This window comes from Patagioenas fasciata, chromosome 2 (genome assembly GCF_037038585.1).
Source record: "Patagioenas fasciata isolate bPatFas1 chromosome 2, bPatFas1.hap1, whole genome shotgun sequence".
Classification (NCBI taxonomy): domain Eukaryota; kingdom Metazoa; phylum Chordata; class Aves; order Columbiformes; family Columbidae; genus Patagioenas; species Patagioenas fasciata.
The window spans coordinates 47,156,108-47,179,409 of NC_092521.1; the positions used below are offsets into that span (position 1 = coordinate 47,156,108).

At 41.2% G+C, this 23,302-nt stretch overlaps 1 protein-coding gene across 1 annotated transcript in view; it reads right to left on the reverse strand.

Annotated features, from left to right (window-relative positions):
- LOC136098773 (desmoglein-2) overlaps positions 1 to 16,044 on the reverse strand; it is a 25,917-nt gene extending 9,873 nt beyond the window's left edge. Inside the window, exons 1-10 of the mRNA XM_071804164.1 lie at positions 15,837 to 16,044; positions 8,587 to 8,622; positions 7,509 to 7,643; positions 6,281 to 6,439; positions 5,859 to 6,003; positions 4,546 to 4,706; positions 2,691 to 2,825; positions 2,361 to 2,546; positions 1,092 to 1,351; positions 69 to 211 (exon numbers count right to left, since the gene is read on the reverse strand). Coding sequence (XP_071660265.1) covers positions 69 to 211; positions 1,092 to 1,351; positions 2,361 to 2,546; positions 2,691 to 2,825; positions 4,546 to 4,706; positions 5,859 to 6,003; positions 6,281 to 6,439; positions 7,509 to 7,643; positions 8,587 to 8,622; positions 15,837 to 15,881 — 1,405 coding nt within the window. The 5' untranslated portion in view covers positions 15,882 to 16,044. The remainder of the gene's footprint in view (positions 1 to 68; positions 212 to 1,091; positions 1,352 to 2,360; positions 2,547 to 2,690; positions 2,826 to 4,545; positions 4,707 to 5,858; positions 6,004 to 6,280; positions 6,440 to 7,508; positions 7,644 to 8,586; positions 8,623 to 15,836) is intronic.
- Between the last annotated feature and the right edge of the window lie 7,258 nt (positions 16,045 to 23,302).

Consider the following 23,302-nt stretch of genomic DNA (forward strand, 5'->3'; position numbering starts at 1 on the left):
AGTTGTAGAAAGGCAAATTAAACCCTAAGCAAACCAATCAGTGCGAAAACAAAATCCTCTCAACTTACCAGTAGTTACGCCCAACATGGTGAATGTGTAGGTACCATTTACTACATAAGACGATTCATAATCGAGATTTTGGGCAAGTTGGATTTCACCTGTCTGTGAGTTTATTGTGATCCAGTTTGCTATGTCGCTTCCTTTCAAGTATCTGATTAAAATTGCAGATAAAGATGTACACGTTTATAATGAGGAAAACAACCATCAGCAGAAAAAGCAGCTTCACAGTATGTTTACTCTTCATTTAAAGCAGAGCCCACATCCCTAGGTCTGTGGTTTGATTCTCCTGCCACTGGAACTGGTTTCAACCATAAACCTAAGATTATAAACCTATCCTGAGTGCTGAAACCTGCTTTGCCCTTTAGAGCCGGGATTTAGGTGTGGAGGCATTATAAAAAGTAGACCCAAGGAGCGAAACTGGAGCAAGAGCAGGAGCTGTGCTGCTGGTCATTGTCCTCCTTCCCTCCATGCCCGCTCCCAGCAGAAGCTGAGCAGCCAGCACCCAGGAAAGATGGTATTACAGGTGTAGGGGAGAGGGGTCCACCGCTGGGTATGGACCTCTGCTGGTCTGTACCACTTGCAAAAGCCACAGTGGTGATTCAATGTTTTAGCTGAAGAGCTGCGATTCAAGATCTAAACACACAGCCCCAGGCTTATCTACTTCACACCCCTTCTGTCCGATGGCTAGATGTTTCTGTGTATTTCTTCCTAACGTTTCTGCAAGTGATAAAGTCAGACGAGTAAATCTACTCTCAAAAGCAGACAATCATGACAAGCAGTGTGCAAGCACGGGCAACTTCAGCACAAACACTTATGTCCCACCATATAAACAAAACAAATAGGATTTTCACATCAGCTATTTCCTGCATAATAGAATAATGAAGAGGAAGATAACAATGTTGTTTTAGGTGTGAATTATGCATAGTAGAAAACTATTGTCTCTTAAATTATTTCAGTTCATTATACACATTTTTACAGTAAGATGTGATTTCTGACATACTCAGTTATGATGATTATAAAAAGATTCTTACTTAATGTCAACTGCTGCTTTTCCCATGTCTTCGTCATAGGCTTGATATTGTCCAATAATCTGTCCTATCTCCAGTTTCTCACTTGCTTCAATAATTTTTGTGCCACCAGGGAAGAGAGGGCCTTCCCGCACATTAATCACACTAACTCTGATTGGAATTGTTTGTGCTTTATGAGTGTATTTAATTGACTTGTGGAACTCTGCTTTGTTTGTAACAACAATGCCCAAGTTTAGGCTTTGCATTTTTTCATAATCCAGTTCCTAGAGCAATTAAAAAAACAAAAAAACAACAAAAAAACCATTCAGAATTTGACAGAATCTGTTATCCAAACAACATTGATACATTTAGTATTCAAATAATACTATTTAAATAACACTGTAGCATCTTTATTTAAACAATAAGGATGCCACAGTGCAAACAAGAACCGTTGGTTAACATGTTAGTTTCAATACCTCAATACGTAATGCTTCAATTCTTTAGAATTACAAAAGGAACATTACTCTTCTTATTTTTAATGGATTGCATGATAGGTATGTCTTTATATTACTGAATTTAAACTAATGTAAGGCAGGTGCAATGAGTCCAACCCACACATTCTGTCTGTACGTTCAAGAATCAGTGCTCAATATTACTTGGCTCTTACATTTTATTTTTTTTTACCAATTAATGTACTTAATAATGCTTTTATTTTTTGTTACAATTATCAGTTTTCAGATAAGGAAACCAGAGTAGGAAAAAAAAAAAAAAGAAAAAAGGTACTTAGGGCACCATGAATCTTCAGTTTTTGTGGACTAAAAAGGAATGAAATTCATAACATAGAAATTTCAATTTATGGAAAATATTTTCATAATTTCAGTTTATGGAAATACATAAAATAAGTGTGGACCATGAAGTAGATGTTGCCTACAACATTATCTGTGGCCAGATTAATTTATAAAGAAATTTAAACTGAGACCAGCAAGGAGAGCAAAAACATTGGAAAGTTTACAGCATATGTGTTAGCACTGTCACCCAATGACAAGGAAAGCTGGGAACTTCTGCCCCACTAGGTATATTTGAGATCACACAGAATGTAAATGGTAAACTTGGACAAAATTATTATTTTCATGTAATTATTGAATACACCAACAAAGAATATGGCAAAGGAGGAGTGTTCACCATGTAAATTTAAAGTTTACCTACTGACTGAATATAAATAATTTGTATGTCAGCTTAAAGGGAATAAATTATTCTAATATTTAAAGAAGACTCTCTAAAGAATACACTAACCTTCACAAGAGTCAAAATTCCTTCATTTGTTTTTTTATCTGTTACTATATGAAAAAAGCCACCTTCATTACCAGAAACAAACGAAAAGTTTGCCAGCCAGTTATCAGAGAACTCTTCATCTTTGTCAAATACTTTTATCCGCAACATTTCCACATTTGCTCTGTTTTCTTCAATGCTTACTTCAAACTGCAATAAAAAACCACACTTCTTAAAAAGATGACACGATTTACCTCAATTCACCATTGCAAGAATGTGTGCACAACCTCATATTAAGCAACGGCATACTGGCAGGTGTAGGAATGTGCCAAATATTGTCAGAAATGTACTTACTGCACGACTTTCAACCACGGGCACATTGTCATTCACATCCAAAATCTTGATTTCTAAGGAACACGTTGCAGCATTCCCACCTGATTCACCACCACGGTCTTTTGCTTCCACCACCAAAGAATAGCTACTATATGCCTGCGACGATAAGAAAAAAGTGTTTAAGCCAAGCTAAAAACTTTTCCTTTGCTGTGTTACATCTATTACATTTTGGTAACCCTCTTTGTGGCCAATTATAGCTTCTTTCTATAGTGAATCTCACACACAACCACCTTGACAGGCTCTACTGGAGTAGAACTGAGGCTTTGAAAAGGATCTGTGACTTTTCCACCTCTCCCACAAAAAGCTAAACTGTCCTTGCATGGCAAAATAAAAAATAATAAAAAAATAAAAAAAAAAATAAAACAAACAGTGGCCAAAACCAGGGACAGGACCAGCAATACCTGCATGTCAGCACAGGGCTAAAGGCAGAGATGTTGCTCTCATCTGCAAAGCTAACAGCCAGATCACCATCTGCTGGCCAGTTAAAATTCATGCAAGCACAGGTAAAGCTGCTGGTAACATGTGGCTTTCAATGGTGTTCCACTGCAGCGTCCATCCTATCTCTTTGCACCATGATTTGCACAGAAGGCTACAAAAATCTAGATGTAGGCAGCAGCTCTGAAGATGGTGATCTAGGTTGTCTTTGCCATATGCTCTCCAGCACAGAGAAACAAACCCTTGTTTCATTAACTGCTGCCCTGGCTGCATGGGAGAGAGAAATCAACAGCCAAGGGGCTGGTGTTGTGCTAAAGAGGTGACGGGAAATACGACCTTGATCCTGTCATCCTCTTCTCTCCCCAACCCCTGAAAAACATGCACCAGCCAGACAAGGCTTCATTCCTAAGGGAGGTGAAGGAAGGCATGTGATGTCTCCTGGTTTCAGTATCAACTCCAAATTGACTAGCACCTTGAGTGACTGTTTCCTGTGTTACTTTCTTAGTGGTATGAATTCTATGCACACAACTTGAACTGGCCCTGTTGTGTAAAACATATGATCCCTCTATATGTATTTAGACATTGCGGTTCAAGCTCTGAAGAAATTGGGGGGAAAAAAAAAAAAGATAAATTACTCAAAATAAATATTCATTTTTCTATTTGACTTACTGTTTTCTGTGGGATTGTAATGAACTTCAGTCATGCCTTGTTAGCTCTTCTGACCAAGAGTTCTGTATTAGGTGATACCCATATGACCCCAGCTAACGGGGCTTTAAGAAGTCTCCAGGTACCATAAGACATGCAGTGCAGTTACAGAAGGTGCCACCACCACAAGCCGTGGTGCTAACGTGCACTGAAATGAGCTGGGAGTTATATTTGCCTTCGTGCCACTGCAGCAGCATGATCTAGGCCGTGACAGGCCCATATGTAAAAAAAAAAGACCGGAGTAGCACAAATGTAACCTTTTCAGTTGTGATAACTGTTTTAAATAGCACCCAGCCCTCTTGTACATGTCTAAACAACTTTGATAAATCAAAATCTGTTCTAGCTACCAGAGAGGATGATCTTCCAGGAGGCACATGTAGACATCAGTACAAATAACTACAGTATCATTAGAGCAGTAGGTACAAAATTAACCACAATAATCACATAGCCAGTAAAAGGTCTTTCAACAGGCGTAGCTGGAAGCTTGGCTGGAATCTTTAGCAGGACCTGGCTTCTATGGGCAAATAGCAAAAGCTAATGAAGAAGAAAAGGGAGTAAGCAGCTTGTCTGAGGAGGCTCAGCTCTCCAATCTGGCAGGCGGAGCTGTAGGTGACACAACAGGTATCAGAAGACCGCTTTTAATAGACAAAAAATGGGAGGTTTTTCTTTTTTTTACCTCTCTGTCAAGGTTTATTGTTGCCACTCGAACCTCGCCAGTATCCTTATTCATACTGAATGCAGCGCTAGGGCTTTGGGAAATGATCCTGTAGGCAATTTTGGAATTTAGGTTATTTGGTTCATCTGCATCTGTTGCATTTATCCTCATTACAATGGTACCTGGAAAAAAACCAAAATGTAGTATGTTTACACTGATATCTACTGCCAAGTAATTTTACAGTAATTCAACAGATTAGGGGACTGTTGTCAGATGCACCACACAATTTTCTGATGCTCATGACTTTATTTAATGAACAGACCTGAAGAAGCACTCCTAAAATCCAAATAATGCATGTTAAATGTATATCTTCTAGCAAACAAAAAGACTGTATCACCATGTCTCTAACTCACAGAAATCAATGCACTAGAATTACACAACAGGTTGAATTCTCACAAAAATTCTGTCAGAAAACTGTAGATACTATATAGAAAACAAAGAAACAGTTTTTGCACAACAAGCTGCATTTCCCAACAGCTTCACTCAAAATACATGGTGGTCCCCATGGCACAACCCCCTTACAACTCATGGCGCAGGATTTTGTCCTCTGGGTCCAGTGCCCGAGTTTGAATATTAGTTGGAATTCAGATAAAGAAGCAGTTACCATAGGGCTGCTACTGACCTGAAAGAGAGCTAAGGGAATTCAATCTCACCCAAGCAGATGGTCAGTCATTTGTTTCTTCAGATTATTGTGATGTTGAAAGGGACACAATGTCAGGTATTTATTAGGTTGTTTTACTCCAGTTTTTCTTATCTTCTGGGAAATAACCTGTTGCTCTTATGTTTACTGACACCAATAGGAAAACTGCCACTAACTCATTCTTTGAGGGTTAGGTCACAGCCATGTGCACTTAACAGTGAAGTACCTCTCCAGCTCACAGACAAAAGCGGACTTTTCATGAGCATGTTGGAGCAGAGTCCCTCCCGAATAGGCTGGGATTATGAGACCAGAAGGTAAACTGCATTTCCTCTGCAATTCCTGCTGAGGGACTCTGGCCTCTGGATTTGTGGTAACTTTGACACCAAACCAAAGATGTCATAAGAGGAAGTATTGCTGTCTTGTTACCTTTATGTGGACACTTTCCCATCATCATGCCACACAGTTTAGCACTGAATAAAATCTTTCATTCAGACATGGATAACCTGGCTTATGCAAGCAAGAAAATGCATCCTTGTTACTGCAGATACACTGCTGCAAAGAGTATATTCATTTGTGCCCTTGCATGTGTTGGGAAAAGCTAAATGAAAAAAAAAAATTCTAAAAATAATGTTACCTGTTTCACTTAATTCTTCAATTGAACCAACAAAAACTTCATGTGAAAACACTGGAAAATTGTCATTTATATCCACAATTTTAATGGGGAGGTCTATTGGTTCTTCCAGTTTTGCTCCATTCCTATCTAGAGCATGCCCCCTGAGCTGAAATAATACAGACAGAAACAATAAGCAAATACAATGAGCGGCAGTGAAATATATAAAAATACATACGCAAAATAGAAATATATAGAAATATATAATACATATAACTAAATGTAAGCATTAATTAAGCATATGTTATATGCTTATAAATATAAGCATGCATACACACACAAATATCCAGAAACTTTAAAACTAATTGAAGCAAACACATCTGAACAAAATAAATTAAAAATGGATAGGTGGGCACCTATAAGAAAAAAGTAACTATTCAACTTACAAGCAGGATCGGAGTCTTCTCCCTGTCAACCCTTCCTGTTATGTTCAGGTCTCCAGTCTTGCCATCGATAACAAATAATCCAAAAGGGGGTTCTGTTACTCCTTGACCAGATATAGTGTAAGTCACCACTATTCCTGAAGCTTCAAGATCAGAATGTATCTAGCAGGAGTATAACAGATTAAATACTGTTCAGTAAATAAAACCACATTAAAAATGCAAATAAAATACTTTTGTAATTTGGTCTGTTTGGACAACAAGAGTGGGATAGGATACAAGTGCAAGTAAAGTCTGGAAAACCCCTGTGATAAGGTGAAAAGCTGGAGCAAGGGAAGAAGAAGAAAACCAGTTGATCAAATGGATAGTGGCAAATAAAATGAGAAAGATCAAGAAAACAAAAACAAAACCAAAGAAAGAGTCTGGAACAATGAGTTAAGCAGAGGATACTGAAGTTACACGAGTAAAGCCTGAAAATAAAATACAACAATTTTTTAAGGGACATTAGACCCAAGCTAGCAAGTGTGGCCAGGACTGAAGAAGTGATAGGGTGGAGGAAGAAAGGTCAGAACTGGAGAGGAACAGGTTGAAGAGGCTGCAGAGACTAGAGATTATATATACCCTTCCTCTGCCATCAGTGAACATCTGAAACATCTGGAAAAGCACATGTGTCTTGTGCCAGCATCACTATCAAGGTGCAGCCCAAGCAGAGGGTAACAGCCTGCTACCATCTGCAGTGATGTTATATGCTGAAGTGACAGGTGTGGTGAATTCAGGTTTCAACACCGGTGCTGAACCAAATGCATATTACTCTTGCACAAAGAACAACACCTTGTTTATGTTTAGTCTGTTTCCTAAAAAAATTAGGCATACATAACCATGCCCCATGTATACCCTTCTGTCCAAACACCACCAGTGGTTTTGGGACCCACTCGCCAACTTCAGCCACAGCTGAGTAGGGGTGGAAAAACTCAAAAGATATTGTGTTCCCAAGAGTTTTATGAAAACTGGTGGCTGGGAAAAGATGAGAGACTGAGTCAAACAAGGCTGCAAGGGCAACTCATCTGCTGAAGGAGGGAAACAGAAGGAAATGTGCCGATCTTCAACTGACATTCAACAGTCCTTCAAAATTCAAGAAATATTTGTGCATGTGCTTGGGGCAGCCACACCCTTATTTTACATTTTCATCTCTATTTTTATGTGTATTCTGTATTTATCTCTTTTCTGGGCTTACTCTAGCAATCGGGTTCTTGTAGGAATTGTCCTCCTCTTCCCGTATGAAAGCTGGAGGGACTGTCCATTCTCGCTTCTGTCTGACTAGGCTGTTGGGGTGAGACAACGTGCCACTCCTGCCATTTTGATCATAAACCTGTGAAAAAACAAGGTTGAATGTCAACATTACATTGAGCCATTTCAGATGAATACTTTATTGCTGCTGTAGCCCACACTTCTGAATAGCTGTTACTCTTTGAAGATCTAGTAACTTCAAAATCACGGAGCAACACTAGCCTTCCAAGCCACAATCTAAGAGCTACATATTCCTCAAATTGTTTGAAGAGGAAAATGACACTAGTCTTTTCATCAAGACAGAATTAAGTAAGACAGGTTTTAAACACATTAGCAAGCCCCCATGACCAGGGGTTGGTAAAAAAGCACCTGTTCTGGAAGATTTAAGTGCTTGTCATAAGATTTGGGAAGAGGTTTGGCACCAAGGCTATTTTAAACCACCATTTCTGCCTTATTAACTTGTTAGCCATCCCACCAATACTGCCTCATACTCAGCCTTCTCTCTGAACCAGAGTTCATGAAAAAGCAGGCCAACCAACAGCTATTGAACCCATACACTGTCTCCACTATCCTTGCTCAACTACCCCTCACTCTCAATCTGCATGACACCCTTTGTCCTTCTGTCCAGCTTAGTCCCTGCAGTCCCTTCTAGATTAAAAACCAGAAATGTTTCCACAACTAACACCTTCCCTAAAATAATAGTTGATTTCATTTACAGAGAATTTAAAAAGAGAGATCTACAAATTTAATATTTTAGGGGAAGTTTCTCAAAGTTGAACACCACCCACTTTGGTGGATGTTGGCATCTATTCACTTACATTTCGGCTTTCATGTTATTATTCATTATATTTTATTCATTTATTTATTCATTTATTTATTCATTATACAACTTTCACATTGCAGAAAATGGTAAAAATCAATATATTTATCAACTGAAGTAAAGCAGGCCTTTGACACTTGCTCTTTGCTCAGAGAACCCTTCTTCAGACACAGATAAAGAGAAGCAGATTTCCATTATTTCCTACCTTCACATAGAGTCCATTTCCATAATTCAAACAGATCTGCAATGAAAGTCATGATAATAATGATTAATTTTATGTCACTTTAGCAGTACTAAAATTTAACTGACATAACCTACCTCATAAGAACAACAAAACCATAAGGAAGAAGACATCTGACCTCTTTCAATTAATATTTACTATTTACTCATAAGAACTTCTGAAAAATGTACCAATAACCATTTACATTAAAAACATGCTATAATTAAATAATTATGAAGTTTTTCATTTTTCTCCAGGAGGAAACAGATAACAAGCAATTAATTATGCAATATATTCATCAATGATTGGGACGAGGGAATAGAGTGTACTATCAACAAGTTTGCTGATGACACCAAGCTGGGAGGAGTGGCTGACATGCCAGAAGGCTGGAAAGTTGGGCAGGGAAAAATTTAATGAAATATAACAAGGGAAAGTGTAGAGTCTTGAATCTGGGTAGGAACAACCCCAGGTTCCAGTATAAGTTGGGGAATGACCTGTTAGAGGGCAGCGTTGGGGAAAGGGACCTGGGGTCCTGGTGGACAGCAGGATGACCATGAGCCAGCACTGTGTCCTTGTGGCCAAGAAGGCCAATGGCATCCTGGGGTGGATTAGAAGGAGGGTGGTTAGGAGGTCAAGAGAGGTTCTCCTGCCCCTCTACTCTGCCCTGGTGAGACCACACCTGGAATATTGTGTCCAGTTCTGGGCCCCTCAGTTCAAGAAGGACAAGGAACCACTGGAGAGAATCCAGCGCAGGGCAACAAAGATGATTAAGGGAATGGAGCATCTCCCTTATGAGGAAAGGCTGAGGGAGCTGTGTCTCTTTAACTTGGAGAAGAGGAGACTGAGGGGTGACTTCATTAATGTTTACAGATATACAAAGGGTGAGTGTCAGGAGGATGGAGCCAGGCTCTTCTCAGTGACAACCAATAATAGGACAAGAGGTAATGGGTTCAAACTAGAACACAAAAGGTTCCACTTAAATTTGAGAAGAAACTTCTTCTCAGTGAGGGTGACAGAACACCGGAACAGGGTGCCCAGGGAGGCTGTGGAGTCTCCTACTCTGTAGACATTCAAAACCCGCCTGGACGCCTTCCTGTGTAACCTCATATAGGTTTTCCTGCTCCAGCAGGGGGATTGGACTGTGTGATCTTTCAAGGTCCCTTCCAACCCCTAACATTCTGTGATTCTGTGATTCTGTAATACCAGGAAACAGATAATAAGCAATTCACTTTTTTCTTTTTTTTAATAATGGCAAACTTTACATACATTATATAAATGTTAACAACAATTTTCTAGTGCCAAATAATGCTTCAGTATTCTAAAATCATGTGAAATTGCCATGGAAGTAAGTGCTGGTTGCCAGCAGCACCCTGGAGAAGCTCCCTCTTCTGGGAAAATCATGGATTAGACAGGCTGCGGTCAGTTACCAACCACATAAGTGAACAACACAGGTGGGACAACATTTAAAAGCAAGAACTAATCAAAACATCCGCTGAAGTGTACATGATAGAAGCAGCTCTCTACTTAGTGCCTTGCAGGGAGAATAAATCGCATTTATACATCCCTTACTTAAACGAGGCAGTGACACGTGCATACTAGCAAGTAAATCATGCTCTGACAAAACCTTAGGTGCCAACACCCAGTATTGGGACTGTTCATCTCCTCATGCACCAGGATGGCCCAGGTCAGCTATGCATGTCCCTGAACACCATGCTAGATGGAAGGAACTGAAGCCATCTGCAAAATTACCAGAGTCCCTGTTGCTTAAGTCCACTCTCTGCGTAACAAAGACTCCGCAAGTAACAAAACTCTTTAAACGGTGCATAAATGTAGGCATTGGGAAACAATAACAACAAGAAGTAGGTTATTATAACATTTGAAACCAATAAACAGAGCTTTTGATCTTTGTATAAGCAGAGAACACTTCTATTGTTTTCAGAACTACTACATCGACCTACATTTTGCACCTTCGGTGATTTTTATTTTTTTTTAATACTAATGCCTAAGGAAAAGCAGGCACAGAAGAGGTGATTTCCCAGTGAAATATGTTAGGTAGTGTTTCTTAATATTCTTTTTGACTGGTTTCCAGACTGTTGACTGGGTTCTCCCTATCCATCCCTCTGACTCAGCCCTGATTGCCATATTGATGACAGCTTTTTTTTTTTTCTTAAGATGTTATCTCTTTCCCACACAATGCAGCAATGCAGAGGATGGTGTTGAGCAATGTAGCAGGCTGCTGTTTTGACTTGCACAACAAAACTGTTTCTCAAACAGCAATTTTCCCAATGTATACATTCTGAACACAAAAATCAGCAAGAAATTATGTTCCCTAAGAGATATATGTTGTGAGGGCTACAACATACTACACCTTAGACCAGGTTGTTTTCATTAATATTCTTAATATTATTTGCTTTTATTGGTTATATGGATTTTAAAAAATTATTTTTATGATTAATGGAATTGTACCAGCAGGAGTGAGAGAAGAATTTTGGTTTATAGTCAAGGTTTTCCAACAGAAGCTACAACAATTTCAGAAGCTAAATAGTTGTCAAGATGTCATTGTGAACATCCTTGTTTGTTCTTACTGGTAAACTGAAGGGAAAAGTGTTTCCGTCTCAATACTGAATGAAGACAAGAGGCATAAGGTAAGAAGTTTCCTTGTATTGGAAATCTGAGAACCAAAGTATAAACAGAAGTGCCGGAAGAATACGCAGGTCGTCCATTGAGATACATATAAAGAACATCCTGTTAGTCTTTATGAAGAGAAAGTCTTCCATTAAGATAACTAAAAGTAAAAATTGGTTTGTTTGCTTAGTAGAGAAGCAGCCTCAAAACATTGTTTTACTGCTAAGACGGTAAAAAATACTTCTGCTCTTGTACTTTTCAATCTACAGTCTGCAGGTAATCTCATAAGGGACTTCTAAGATATCTACAAAAGGTGTTTAAGAATGCCAATTTTATTTACAAGGTGCATAAGTACATGTGGAACTAGTATATAAAGGGATCCTTCATTTCTGTAGAAAATTTTTAAATGTTCTAAAATCTTGAAGAAGGGGTAAGAACTTTTCAGTGACTTTTTCTTCAAGGAAAAGTAAAAAGTCACATATCCAACATGTGCTGAATTCTGATTTTTTTTTTTTTTTAATATCCTTCTTTTAAATGGCTTAGAGGAGGAAGGAAAGCCCTGTCTGTCATTTGATGTGGATCATAGCCTTGGCACAAAAGAGACATTTACTGATGACACAGTCGAGAAGGCATTGTCAGAAGAAAACCAGATTGTTACAGAAAATTAAGTGGAAAGCCTGAGGCCCGAAGTAATAGAACCAGAATGAAATACTACAGGAAAGCAGCAGGAGTAGGTGAGAGGACAGGGGAAAGAAGGGAGTGACTGCCATGTATAGGGAGTGCAAGGCTGCTCTTGCCCAAATCCATGTTCATGTATAGTCAGGATGTGAGTAAAGGACAGGTTTTGAACACGCAGCTTAATTCTGTAACGTAAAGATCCAGACTGAGCAAGCAAGAAGGTATGTGTCTGTATTAGCTACATTATGAAACAGTAAGTCTTAGAAATGTGGTCTTTCACATACGCTGTGTGTTGGGAGATTTGGATCTCATACCTCTTGTGAGTCAGTCTGGTGTTGAAGAGGATGGGCAAGCGGAGATCTTCCATACTTAGAGAAGCAGGCTGAAGAGAACATCCAAATTATCTACTAGCCCATCTCCTGGCCCTGGGGCAAGACTGCACTAACACTACACTAAGTGCTTCCTGGCAACTGTTTAAGCCGTTCATAAAAACAAGTGATGAAGGTCCCCCAGCCTTACTAGCTAACCTAAGGTGATGCCTAGTTAATCTTACAAATGGAAAAGTTTTTGTTAATTTTTATCCTAATTTTATTATTCTAATTTTTAGCTCTTTGAAAGTTGTTCATATTGCTGTTTGGATAGGATTCAGTTCTAGATTAAGGCACACAAATTTACATGTCTAAATGAACACTCAGTGCCTAAACTTCTGTTATACTCAGCAGAAATACAGTCCATACAGACAAGGACGTCAGAGAGCAATTCAATTCACTCCAAAACCAGCTCACATCTGCTATTTCTCTCTGGACTCCGCTGCCTGTAGCTATGTCTACTTTGTAAGCTCAACACAAGAGGATTTGTTGGGCAAAGGAGTTGCTGCTGAGAACCCATCACTACACAACCCATGTTTTGTGGTTGTTACCTCAGACTAGAATTAGCCTGGTCACACAGACCGAACACCCACGAGCAGACGGATGCATGTCCCAACACAGTTTCACCCAGGAGCGATTAGATTCACACAGTCTGGAGATTTGCTTCGAAAGCACAGTTTGATCCAACCAAATAGGTGCACTCTGCATCCACTGCACCTCCATTTACCATAACAGAAACTCAAACACCTATACTGAGATGTCTTACTCTTAAATCAAATCTCCCTCTTTGCTATGTTGACAATCCTGTCAACAATTCCCTTTTGTTCTTCATTACCCTTCATGTATCTGAAAACTTATGCATCTTACCCACTTTCTTTTCTCAGTTCTCAGATCTTGAATCACACTTCAAGAATCATAAAACAGAATTTCCTGAATTTAGATTGCATTTTTTGCTTTCTTCTAGTCTCCCCTGGGTGGATCCACTTTATTCTGAAGTCTGGCATCCAAAGTTACATACCACTTCAGTTCAATAGGATGGATAAAACACTAGATCTCATGTATTTCTCACGTGCTTTCATATCTTACCATAACACTGGTTTCCCCCCCCTTCCCTCTTTTGAAACAATATTAAGTTGTTGAACCAATGCACAGACGGTTGTAAATATTTTTACCATGTTTCAACATGTTACTGACAATAGAAGCTAGGCTTTTTTGAATTATCTCACCCTTGCTCTTTCTAAAACTAAGCGTCATAGTATGTTTTCTCTTTTTTTTTTTCTCTCTTAATTATATATAAATTTAATTAGTTTCTATGAATTTTGAAAAATAATTGCTACTGGCTCTAACATTACAATAGTGATCTAATGTATTCTGGACCAAATTTCTTCATATCCAGCATAAGTCTAATATCCCAAATATCAAGGAAGTACAATCAGAGAAAAAATAAGTTTTGCCACTCGCATATTAAGATTCATCTGTCAACTCTTCTTTCACTCAAAGGTAGGAAGTGTTCTAAGATTTTCTCTCTTGAAGACATCATGTCCACCCTTTTCAGAAATGACTAGGAAACCTCCCAGTCTGATAATCCTCAACAGCTGTGCCCTCCCAGCAAGCCCACAGCTCTGGGTGTGTGTCCTGGACACGCGCCAAGCCAAGACCAGCCCTACGGGTTCACTACTGTCCGGCATGCCTGGACCTTCTGGGAAAAGGGTCAGAGGTAGGGATGTGGGGCAAGCTACTGTGACCTCTGCAAGGTACCTGGGAGTGAAGATACAGGGGTGGAGCCCGCCAGCAGCGAAGGTGCACAGATGACCATGCAATACTTTCAAGAAAAACAGGGAGAGGAAAAACATAGTTCTTGACACTTCTAAGGTAGAAGATGCTTTGGGAAGACAATACTGGCTTTGTTTTTCAGTAGTTTCTTAAGGTTTTGAAGTTATCGGTGCCATTTTTGCATACCATAGGATATAAATGACCCTAATCTGATGCTCTCAAAGAAGCAACTAGACTTTCCGCCACATGAATGGCTTTGTCCAGATAAGAGAAAAAAACCCAAACCAAGCAAGCAACCAAAAAAGGTACAACACAGCAATGCCCCTCTCTCTGTCATGGAGGCTACCGCCACACTTTTCTGACAAAAGCCAACTAAGACAGCTTTAATAGCTCTAATATTCCATCCAGCAATGAGGCATTTAGGTACCAAACTGACTTTACTCTTATGTACTGTATCCTGACCCATCTTTAGCTGAGACTAAAGACGATGAAGGTTGAGAAAAATAATTTTCCTCTTCAGGCAAAACCAACAGCATCCTGAGTCACTGCAAGCCCATCAAAACAGACAAGGGTGTGGCTTCAGGTGTTACAGGAAGAATTGGTGAAAACTTTTGTACAAGTAGAATTCCACATGTTTCCCACTGCTCTTTTGGGCAAAATGAAGATAAAACATTTTCGAACCAAACTGTAACTCCCAGCTTCCTGCAAAGAAGTCAACTGTTTGCTGGATGACTTGTGGCCAACCAGAAGTCTACATTAAAATTACCAGGCAACAGGTCTCCAGCTAACAAATCTGACTTTGCAAGATCTTGAGCTCAGGGAGCAAAGTCCCAGTCTCCAGCACCTGCCAGTCTGACCCTGCATCAAGCCGTTCCTGAACACTACCCAGCTCCCAGGCAGCTCCCTGGCACAGTCCATGGCCTGGCCTCCACCCTCGCCTTTGTCTGAGCAGCAGCGGCCCAACTTCCGCAGGCATTTTGCCAGCCTGGAAAGGTGAGGAGCTGAAGAACAATGCCACAGATATGGAGGAGAGCTTCCTGTGCCACAGCTAGAAACACCTAGAAAGCATCGCTCCAATTAAAAAAAATCCTAGGCATTTTGGTCTCAAATTTGTGACAAAATAGTCCTTGCTTTTAGCCTGAAAAGGTATTTAATAGGATGGAATGTCTCAAGGCTGATGGCTAAAAAGAGTGAAGGCAGGTAAGGAGAAAACTTGAAATGTCTTGGCTTGTTAAGTATTTGGTATCATTTCTCTAAGGTAACAAAGACTTCAATTAAATCATACTGTATGATCCATTTTCCTTCCTGGTACTATTCCTTACAAAAGGTAATGCACTTTGTTAATACAGATAATATGTTGAACATGAAGTCGGCAACAATGCAAACTCTTCACTGGGTTTCTGTACCTCCTGGCGTCTCAAAAAACCCCACCCATTCGAGATACCGTTCTTATCGGGCTTTTCTACCTTTACCTGCTATCGGTTTAGCAAACTGCTATCCAAAGAAAGGAGAAAGCCCATGCCGAGCCACAAGCAGCCAGCGGCGGGGGGCTGCCAAGCCCCGAGGGGAAGGGCTCTCCCCTGCGGCCGCACACGAGTCCCCGTGGCGCGGGGGCCAAGTGCTGCCGTCCCCGGACCCCGGGGGGCGCACTTGCCCCCTCACTACCGCACAGCTCCGCGCAACGCCGCGTAACAACCCCGCAGCCTGCCCGCGGCATAGCAGCGCCTTTCCCCTCCCCGGTACCGGGGGACCCCCCGCGGCCAGGGGTGCCCCGTCGGGGCCCGTACTCACCAGCAGCGCCAGCAGCCGCACGGGCGCGGCGGGGCCCCGGGACATGGCCGCTGTCTCCTCCGCGCTTTGCTCGGGACGGGGTCACCTCCTCGGGCCGCCCGCGAGGGGAAATGGAGGCGGCCCGTCGAGGGGCACACAAGTAGCCGCCGGTGGGTGGAGTGTGCCGGGCGGGAGCCGAGCCGGCCGCGCCGCCACTGGAGGGGGCAGGTGGCGCCCGGCCCGCCCCGGCCCCGCCCGTCCAGGCCCGCGGCGGGGAACCCCGACCGCAGCCCCGCCGAGCTCCGCCCGCGGGAGCCCGCGGAGGCTGCTCCGGGCCGCGGTGGTGCCGCCGGCGCAGCGCCTCGGGCGGGCGGCCGCCATTTCCCGCGGGCTTCCAAAGACGGATTTTTATTTTCCCCGCTCCGCCAAGAGAAGCGAGCTGGAGGGTGTCGGAGGCATGCAAAGCAGCTGGGACGGCAAAACGATCAACTAACAAGTAATTGATAGAGGGGAATACAGCCTCATGAGAAAATAAAATCGTGTTGGTTTAGCATAACCTTCCCTGTAATCTTCTTTTTAATACGCTCCAAGCCATATTCTTCCTACTCTTATCTGGCAGAGATCTTTCCTGGACACACCTGATTAATTGGTGCTTATGAAGGCATAACTGATTTCTCATGATGGTGAAACAGTTACATAGACTTCCCGTACATCCTCTTTTCCTATGAGACACCCAATGAATTTTCCAAAGATAATTTCTGAAGGGGCTGGTTATGATACTACGTGTGATACTATCAGGGCTCCGTGAGGGAACCAGCCTTATTGGAGTCTATTCAATTACATTATGTCCTCTTACTATACATCGTAACAGTGTACAATAAATAATTTCACATTGCATGTGATGTCGGTTGCAACAATTGTAACTTACATGGCGATCACAAGGGAAACAGCTTTACCTCACAATTTATTCTGAAGCTACGTACATCTGTTTGTATTATTCACTTAGAATATCACAATTTATGGAGTTTGCTGATATCCTTAATATAATTTTCTTAATTTAAATAAAACAAAAGGCAGAAACAAAGAAGCCAATATACACGAAATGCATAGTATTAAGGGTATTCTTTCTTGGTTCTGTCAGTGAGTCACTGGGCTGGACTGATCCCTTTGTAAGCAAACAGAAATGTGTATGTTTTTGCAAGAATACACCCTGAGATCTTCTGAGGATCTTCTTCAGGGTCTCAAGAGCAGGCGTGTTGTTTGGTACAGGTTTAGCAGCCAATGAAGCCAGTGCAGCTAATGTTGGTAAAAGTAGTGTGAAATTCTTTTAGTAATTCCTGTTTGAGATAAGGAGGCAGAGCATGTATTGGAGAGGCTTCATATTACACTGCTTTTAGTTTGGTGACTTAGAAGTTGATTCTGATTCTGACTGTATATTACATTTCCTAGCCTGATGGTTAAGCATAATTTGAAAGTATTTCTTTACATCAAAAGGCTGCAAGAGAAGAACACTGATTTGAAACTTTTTTCTTAATCTGGATGTTAGTTCCCTGGAATTCTGAAAAAGTTTTTGGTTGCCTATCCAATGCACTGTTCATGTGGTATTAGTAGATATATATATTTACAACTATTTGCCATTCTTTTAATGCTGATATGATAGAGTAAAAAGCTAATTTAATTTCCCTTCAAAAATCCTTAGTACAGATTTCCCTGTGAATTTACCTATGTGTTTATGGGAGGAATGAATAAAATCATCTCTTCTTCACAGAACTCCGTAGCCACAGAGAGACAGAAGCTGTTCTGCAAATTATCTTGCCACAAATTAGATTTCTGTTGTTATGTTGCTTATAACTTTCACATGGGTCAGCTACATGTCCTGCAAATCCTACAAGACCCTCAGTCGTCATAAAAAAGTTTGGGGCTTTTTTTTTTTTTTTTTAATGTTTAATCAGTTGAAGCAGGACTAATTTAAATATTGTGAAGGTTTCTCAGTTTCCTTCTATGGAAAACTTCTCTTATTCATATTTTACAGAAATAATTTACCTGATGTTATGAAATAAATGTCAAACAGTATCAATTTGTTTCTATCAAATCTAGAAGTTGTGTCACTGACCACTAAAGTTGAATTTCTTTTTGCCTTTCCTCCACTTTAACCTGACTAAACACTCCTCCTCCCACAACCAAGCCACAGTTCTGCCCCTACAATCAGTTTGCACGAGAGGATCCATGGAGCATTAGATCTTTGTTTTCCCTCTGGAGACAGCAGCAGTTCAGAGTTCATTGACACCACAGAACAAAGAGGAAGTTCATCTTTGCTTTTGAAACCATAAAAGCATCTGAACCCCTCAGTGCCTGTTGAGGAAAGAGGCTTCCTGAGGTGTGAGGCACACACTGGGTTGCTCTTTTCTCAAAGTGCAAACATCTGTCTAAATTCTCTTGATAAGCTTTTAACAGCAAAGAAATTATCACCTAAAACAACCTTACTTTTCTCAAGGCAGTGTTTGCTTTCAGGGATAATAGTTGACAGCACAAGTATTCTAGTGAGTTATGACTGTGCTGACCATAAGGGGCAATGGCTGGCCCTTGGTGATTTCCCTGAAACCGTGCGTTGTACCCAGCTCTGCCCACCACTCCCTCCTCATGCTGAGTAATGCTTTACAGCAGTGCCAGGCAGCTGCTGTCTGCCCTGGGGTGGAGGACAAGGACATGCTTTAGATCAGACCAGCGGAGTCCACTTTGGCTTCTTACAAAAGCGAAGTTAACTTTACTGCAGCTGTATATATATATATATATATTTTTTTTTTTTTTTTTTTTTTTTTTTTTGATAAGTACAGTTTCTTCTTTTATACAAGCAATTCAATCCAGTGAGACAAGTGCAGTATTTAGCAAATGGTGTTAAGGTAGAAAATCCAGTGTATATTCTTAGTAATGAGGTGTTGAAATTCATTTATGATTCATATGGAGCTATTATGCAAATATTTAATGTTGTTTGAAATTATGTCATTACTCTTTTCTGCATTGTTTAAAGATTCTTTACTGCACTGTGGCCCCACCTGCCACTCGGCTTTTGGAAAAAGATCCCAGTAGAAAGCAGCGTATTAAGGCTGCCCATGAATATATCAAAATTGCATTTAGTTATTCAAAACATATAATAGTTTATTTATATTCTATGAAAAAATAAGCACATCACAGACAGAGTTCCTAACCCCCAGCCAGCTCTTGGGACCAGAGCAGTTGCATTAGGACCAGTTACCAGTTTCAAAGTGCTTGCAGGACCAGGGTCCTCAGGGGGAAAAATGAACAGATTGAGAAGTACATTAGTGACAGGGTTTGGTACTCTGAGTAAACAGCTGGCAGGCTCAGAACAGAGCCATTGTTTTTTTCCTGTGTATGTTAACTCTGTTTTTGATTCTCCATGCCTCCTGTCACACTCCTTAAACAAATTCAAGCTGTTTAGTCCCTTATAACCACCAGGAATAATCCCTGCCTTTCTATTGCTTTACCTCCTCTCCCTCAGCTGCTTTCTCCTTAACTTTCTCTCTTTAACTCTTCCCCCTATATTCACTCTCCAGTTTGTTGCCTGCCTGATTTTTCTTTCCCGGAGCGGCCAGGTTGTTTAACTTTCCAGGTGCCAGCTGCAGCTGTGGAAATGAATACGCCTGCTGAGCCACGAGCTGTGGGATTGGTAGAGCTGTAAAAAAGCCAGACCAGAACCTTGCCCTGAACACAAGTGTTTTTTTTTTTTACTGTTTGACAGCATGAAATACTGTCTTTTATGTGTATGAAACAAGGAGTGGCAGAGCAACTCTTTTGTTGTTTTCCCTCTGCATAGCAACCAAGGCTGCTCTGAAGTTGCCTGTAGACTGTTTTTTCAGGATAGTGTGACTCTTTATGGGAAAACTTACTTGACAGCATTTAGGTAAATACAAGTGATTGCTCAGATTTGGCCATACAGCTGGTTGAGCAGACTAGACTAGACTAGACCAGAACAATTCAGCTGGGACAGACAATGATCTTCTAGTCCAACTGCCTGACCACTCCAGGACTGACCAAAAGTTAAAGCATATTATTAAGGGCTTTTCCCAAATGCCTTGTAAACTGTCACAGATTCGGGGCATCGACCACCTCTCCAGGAACCCTGTTCCAGTGTTTGACCTCCCTCTTGGTAAAGAAATGCTTCCTAAGGTCCAGTCTGAACCTCCCGTGGCACAGCTTTGGGCCATTCTCATGTGTCCTGTCACTGGATCCCAGAAAGAAGAGCTCAGTTCCTTCCTCCCCAATCCCTCAGGAAGCTGCAGAGAGCAAGAAGGTTGTCCCTCAGCCTCCTTTTCTTCAGACTAGGCAAACCCAAAGTCTTCAGCTGCTCCTCACAGGACATTCCTTCCAGCCCTTTCACTAGCTTTGTTACCCTCCTCTGGATGCATTTGAGTGCTCTAAAGTCCTTCTTAAATTGTGCGGCCCAGAACTGCACACAGCACTCAAGGTGAGGCTGTACCAATGCTGAATACAGGGAGACAATAATCTCTTTTGACCAGCTGGTCATGCTGTGTTTGATGCACCCCAGGATGGGGTTTGCCCTCTTGACTGACAGAGCACTCACTGCTGACTTGTGTTGAGCTGCTGTCACCCAGCACCCCCAGATCCCTTTCTGCAGGGCTGCTCTTCAGCCACTGCTCTCCTAGTTTATACTTGTATTCAAATTAAGTAGAAATATTAGCCTTTTTTTGGTCCGTGAATCTTCATCAGTGCTGGACAACTGAGCTGTATGCAGCAGGAAGGTTATTTTTAAAAGTTACATCTTGGACTATGGAAACAATATCTGCTGTTCTTACTGTAATGTGTCAAGTCCAATATCAGCTTCATTAGTAGTAGAATAGTAGAGTGTAAGTTTTCAAGGACTATAGATACAGGAATGTGGCATTCCCTGTCTCAGGAGAAAAAGAGTATATTCTGTTATTTTTTTCTGTCACAACTGAGTACATGAGGTTATCTACTTAAAATTATTGTGTCTGCCTCTATGTAAGGCAGCAGGTAACCTTAGAAGGGATTGACTTAACAAAAAAACCAGGTCTCCATTTTAAAAGTGAAGAACAATATAGGCACAAAACCACACATCAACTGTTCTTAAGTTTAGGCTGGAAATTAGAACAGTGAACCCTCAGACTGGTAGAGTTTGGGTTGACTTCCAGTTGGAAATGCAGGGATAAGAACTCAACTGTTTTTTTTGGGTAGATTTCAGCTCATAAAAGAGATTCTGTAACATTGTTGCCAGTTATCAATGGGCTAGATGTGATAGCAGAGAAAGTTCTGTCAGATTTTCATAGAATCACAATGATATGAGTTGGAAGGGATTTTTAAAGGTCATCTAGTCCAAACCCCCTGCAATGAGCAGGGACATCTTCAACTAGATCAGGTTGGTCAGAGCCCTGTCCAGCCTGGCCTTGAATGTCTCCAGGGATAGGGCATCTCCCACCTCTCTGGGCAACCTGTTCCAGTGTTTCATCATAGAAATAATTCTAAGTTAGCTGGAAAGGCAAAAAAAACCCATCAGGACACAATTTATGTACACATATATATATACATATATATATACATATATACATATTATTACATTTTCTAAGTGTTTGACTTATAAAGTGAGAAGGACAGTCATGAGGAGTCACATCATTCACGCTAATAAAGATAAACCAGTCAATCTGAAGATAAAAGGAAATCTTGGTTTCCATGTCCTCACAGACTCCAAGAAACTTTAGCAAGTCAGGATGAATCACCAGCTCAGGGATTTGAACTATATGATCTTTGAAGGGGCTTTCCAACCCAAACCATTCCATGATTCCATGATATTTAAAAGGTATATTAAAAAAGGGCTTATATTCTCTCAGTCTTTACAGAGGATGAGACATTGTAGAAAGCAAAGTTTAAGGAAGTTACCGGTCAAAGTTTCCAGTAGTAATTAAAGGACTTCTATCAGCTGGGAGGCTGTTGAATCCTCATTACTGGAATATTTTAGGGTTAGGATAGCCATTTGTCAGGAAAGATAGCAATAGAGTTGACCCTGTGTCGAATCCCTTCTGTTCGCATTTTCATTAACAGAAGGCAATTTGACTGAATAAAACATAGACAAGTTAGATGGGACTGTGAGGTCCAGTAATTTAAACCACTAGGTTTTTCTATTCAGCATCTCCTAGTGATCTGAGAGGCACTGCTGATGCAGTCAAGTGCTGTATATTTGTGACAGGGGTCGTAGAATCTGACTCTGTGACTTTGTGTGCTCTTGATTTTTCTTATAATAACTTGAATGGATGGTGCTGGTGTGTAAAGTACTTCTCAGAATTAGACTTTTGGTTTCCTTGTTCCCTCTCTTTTTTCTTTTCATCCCCTCAAAAATCCCCTCCTCCCAACCCCAAGGAAATGGTCTGGATGCTCCTTCACCTTCCCTTTCTCTTTTCACCTACAAATCAAAAGAAGAAAATACATAGCCAAAAATTTGCCACGTTGCATAATTTTACATGAAATTTGCACTTCACCCCTTGTTCTCTTGAATATTGTGGGCTTTACTGTGAATCCTAGATTCACTCTTCTTTATGTTTGTACTGTAGGGGCTTCACATGGCTGATCCTCTTTAATATAGAATTATAGAATAGTTTGGGTTGTAAGGGACCTTCAAAGGTCATCTAGTCCAACCCCCCTGCAATGAGCAGGGACATCCTCAACTAGATCCAGTTGCTCAGAGCCCCATCCAGCCTGGCCCTGAATGTCTCCAGGGATGGCACATCTGCTGCTTCTGGGCAAACTGTGCCAGTGTTTCACCACCCTCATTGTAAAAAAATTCTTCCTTATATCTAGTCTAAATCTCCACTCTTTTAGTTTAAAACCATTACCCCTCGTCCTATTGCAACAAGCCCTACGGAAAAGTCTGTTCCCATCTCTTTTATGTTCCCCTTTAAGTACTGAAAGGCCACAATAAAGTCTCCCTGGAGCCTTCTCTTCTCCAGGCTAAACAACCCCAACGCTCTCAGCCTGTCTTCATAGGAGAGGTGTTCCAGCCCTCTTATCATCTTGGTGGCTCTCCTGTGGACCCTCTCCAACACGTCCATGTCTTTCCTGCACTGAGGGCTGCAGAACTGGATGCAAAACTCCAGGTGGGGTCTCACCAGAGCAGAGCAGAGGGGCAGAATCATCTCCCTCAACCTGCTGGCCCCTCTACTTTTGGTGCAGCCCAGGGTATGGTTGGCTTTCTGGGATGCAAGTGGACATTGCTGGGCCATGTCCAGGTTTTAGTCCACCAATATCCCGAAGTTCTTCTCAGCAGGGCTGCTCTCAATCCCTTCATCCCCCATTCTGTATTGATATTGGGGGTTGCCCTCCCCCAGGTGCAGAACCTTGCACTTGGCCTTGTTGAGCCTCATGAAATTCACATGGGCCCACTTCTCGAGCTTGTCCAGGTCCCTCTGGATGGCATCCCATCCCTCAGGCATGTCAGCTGC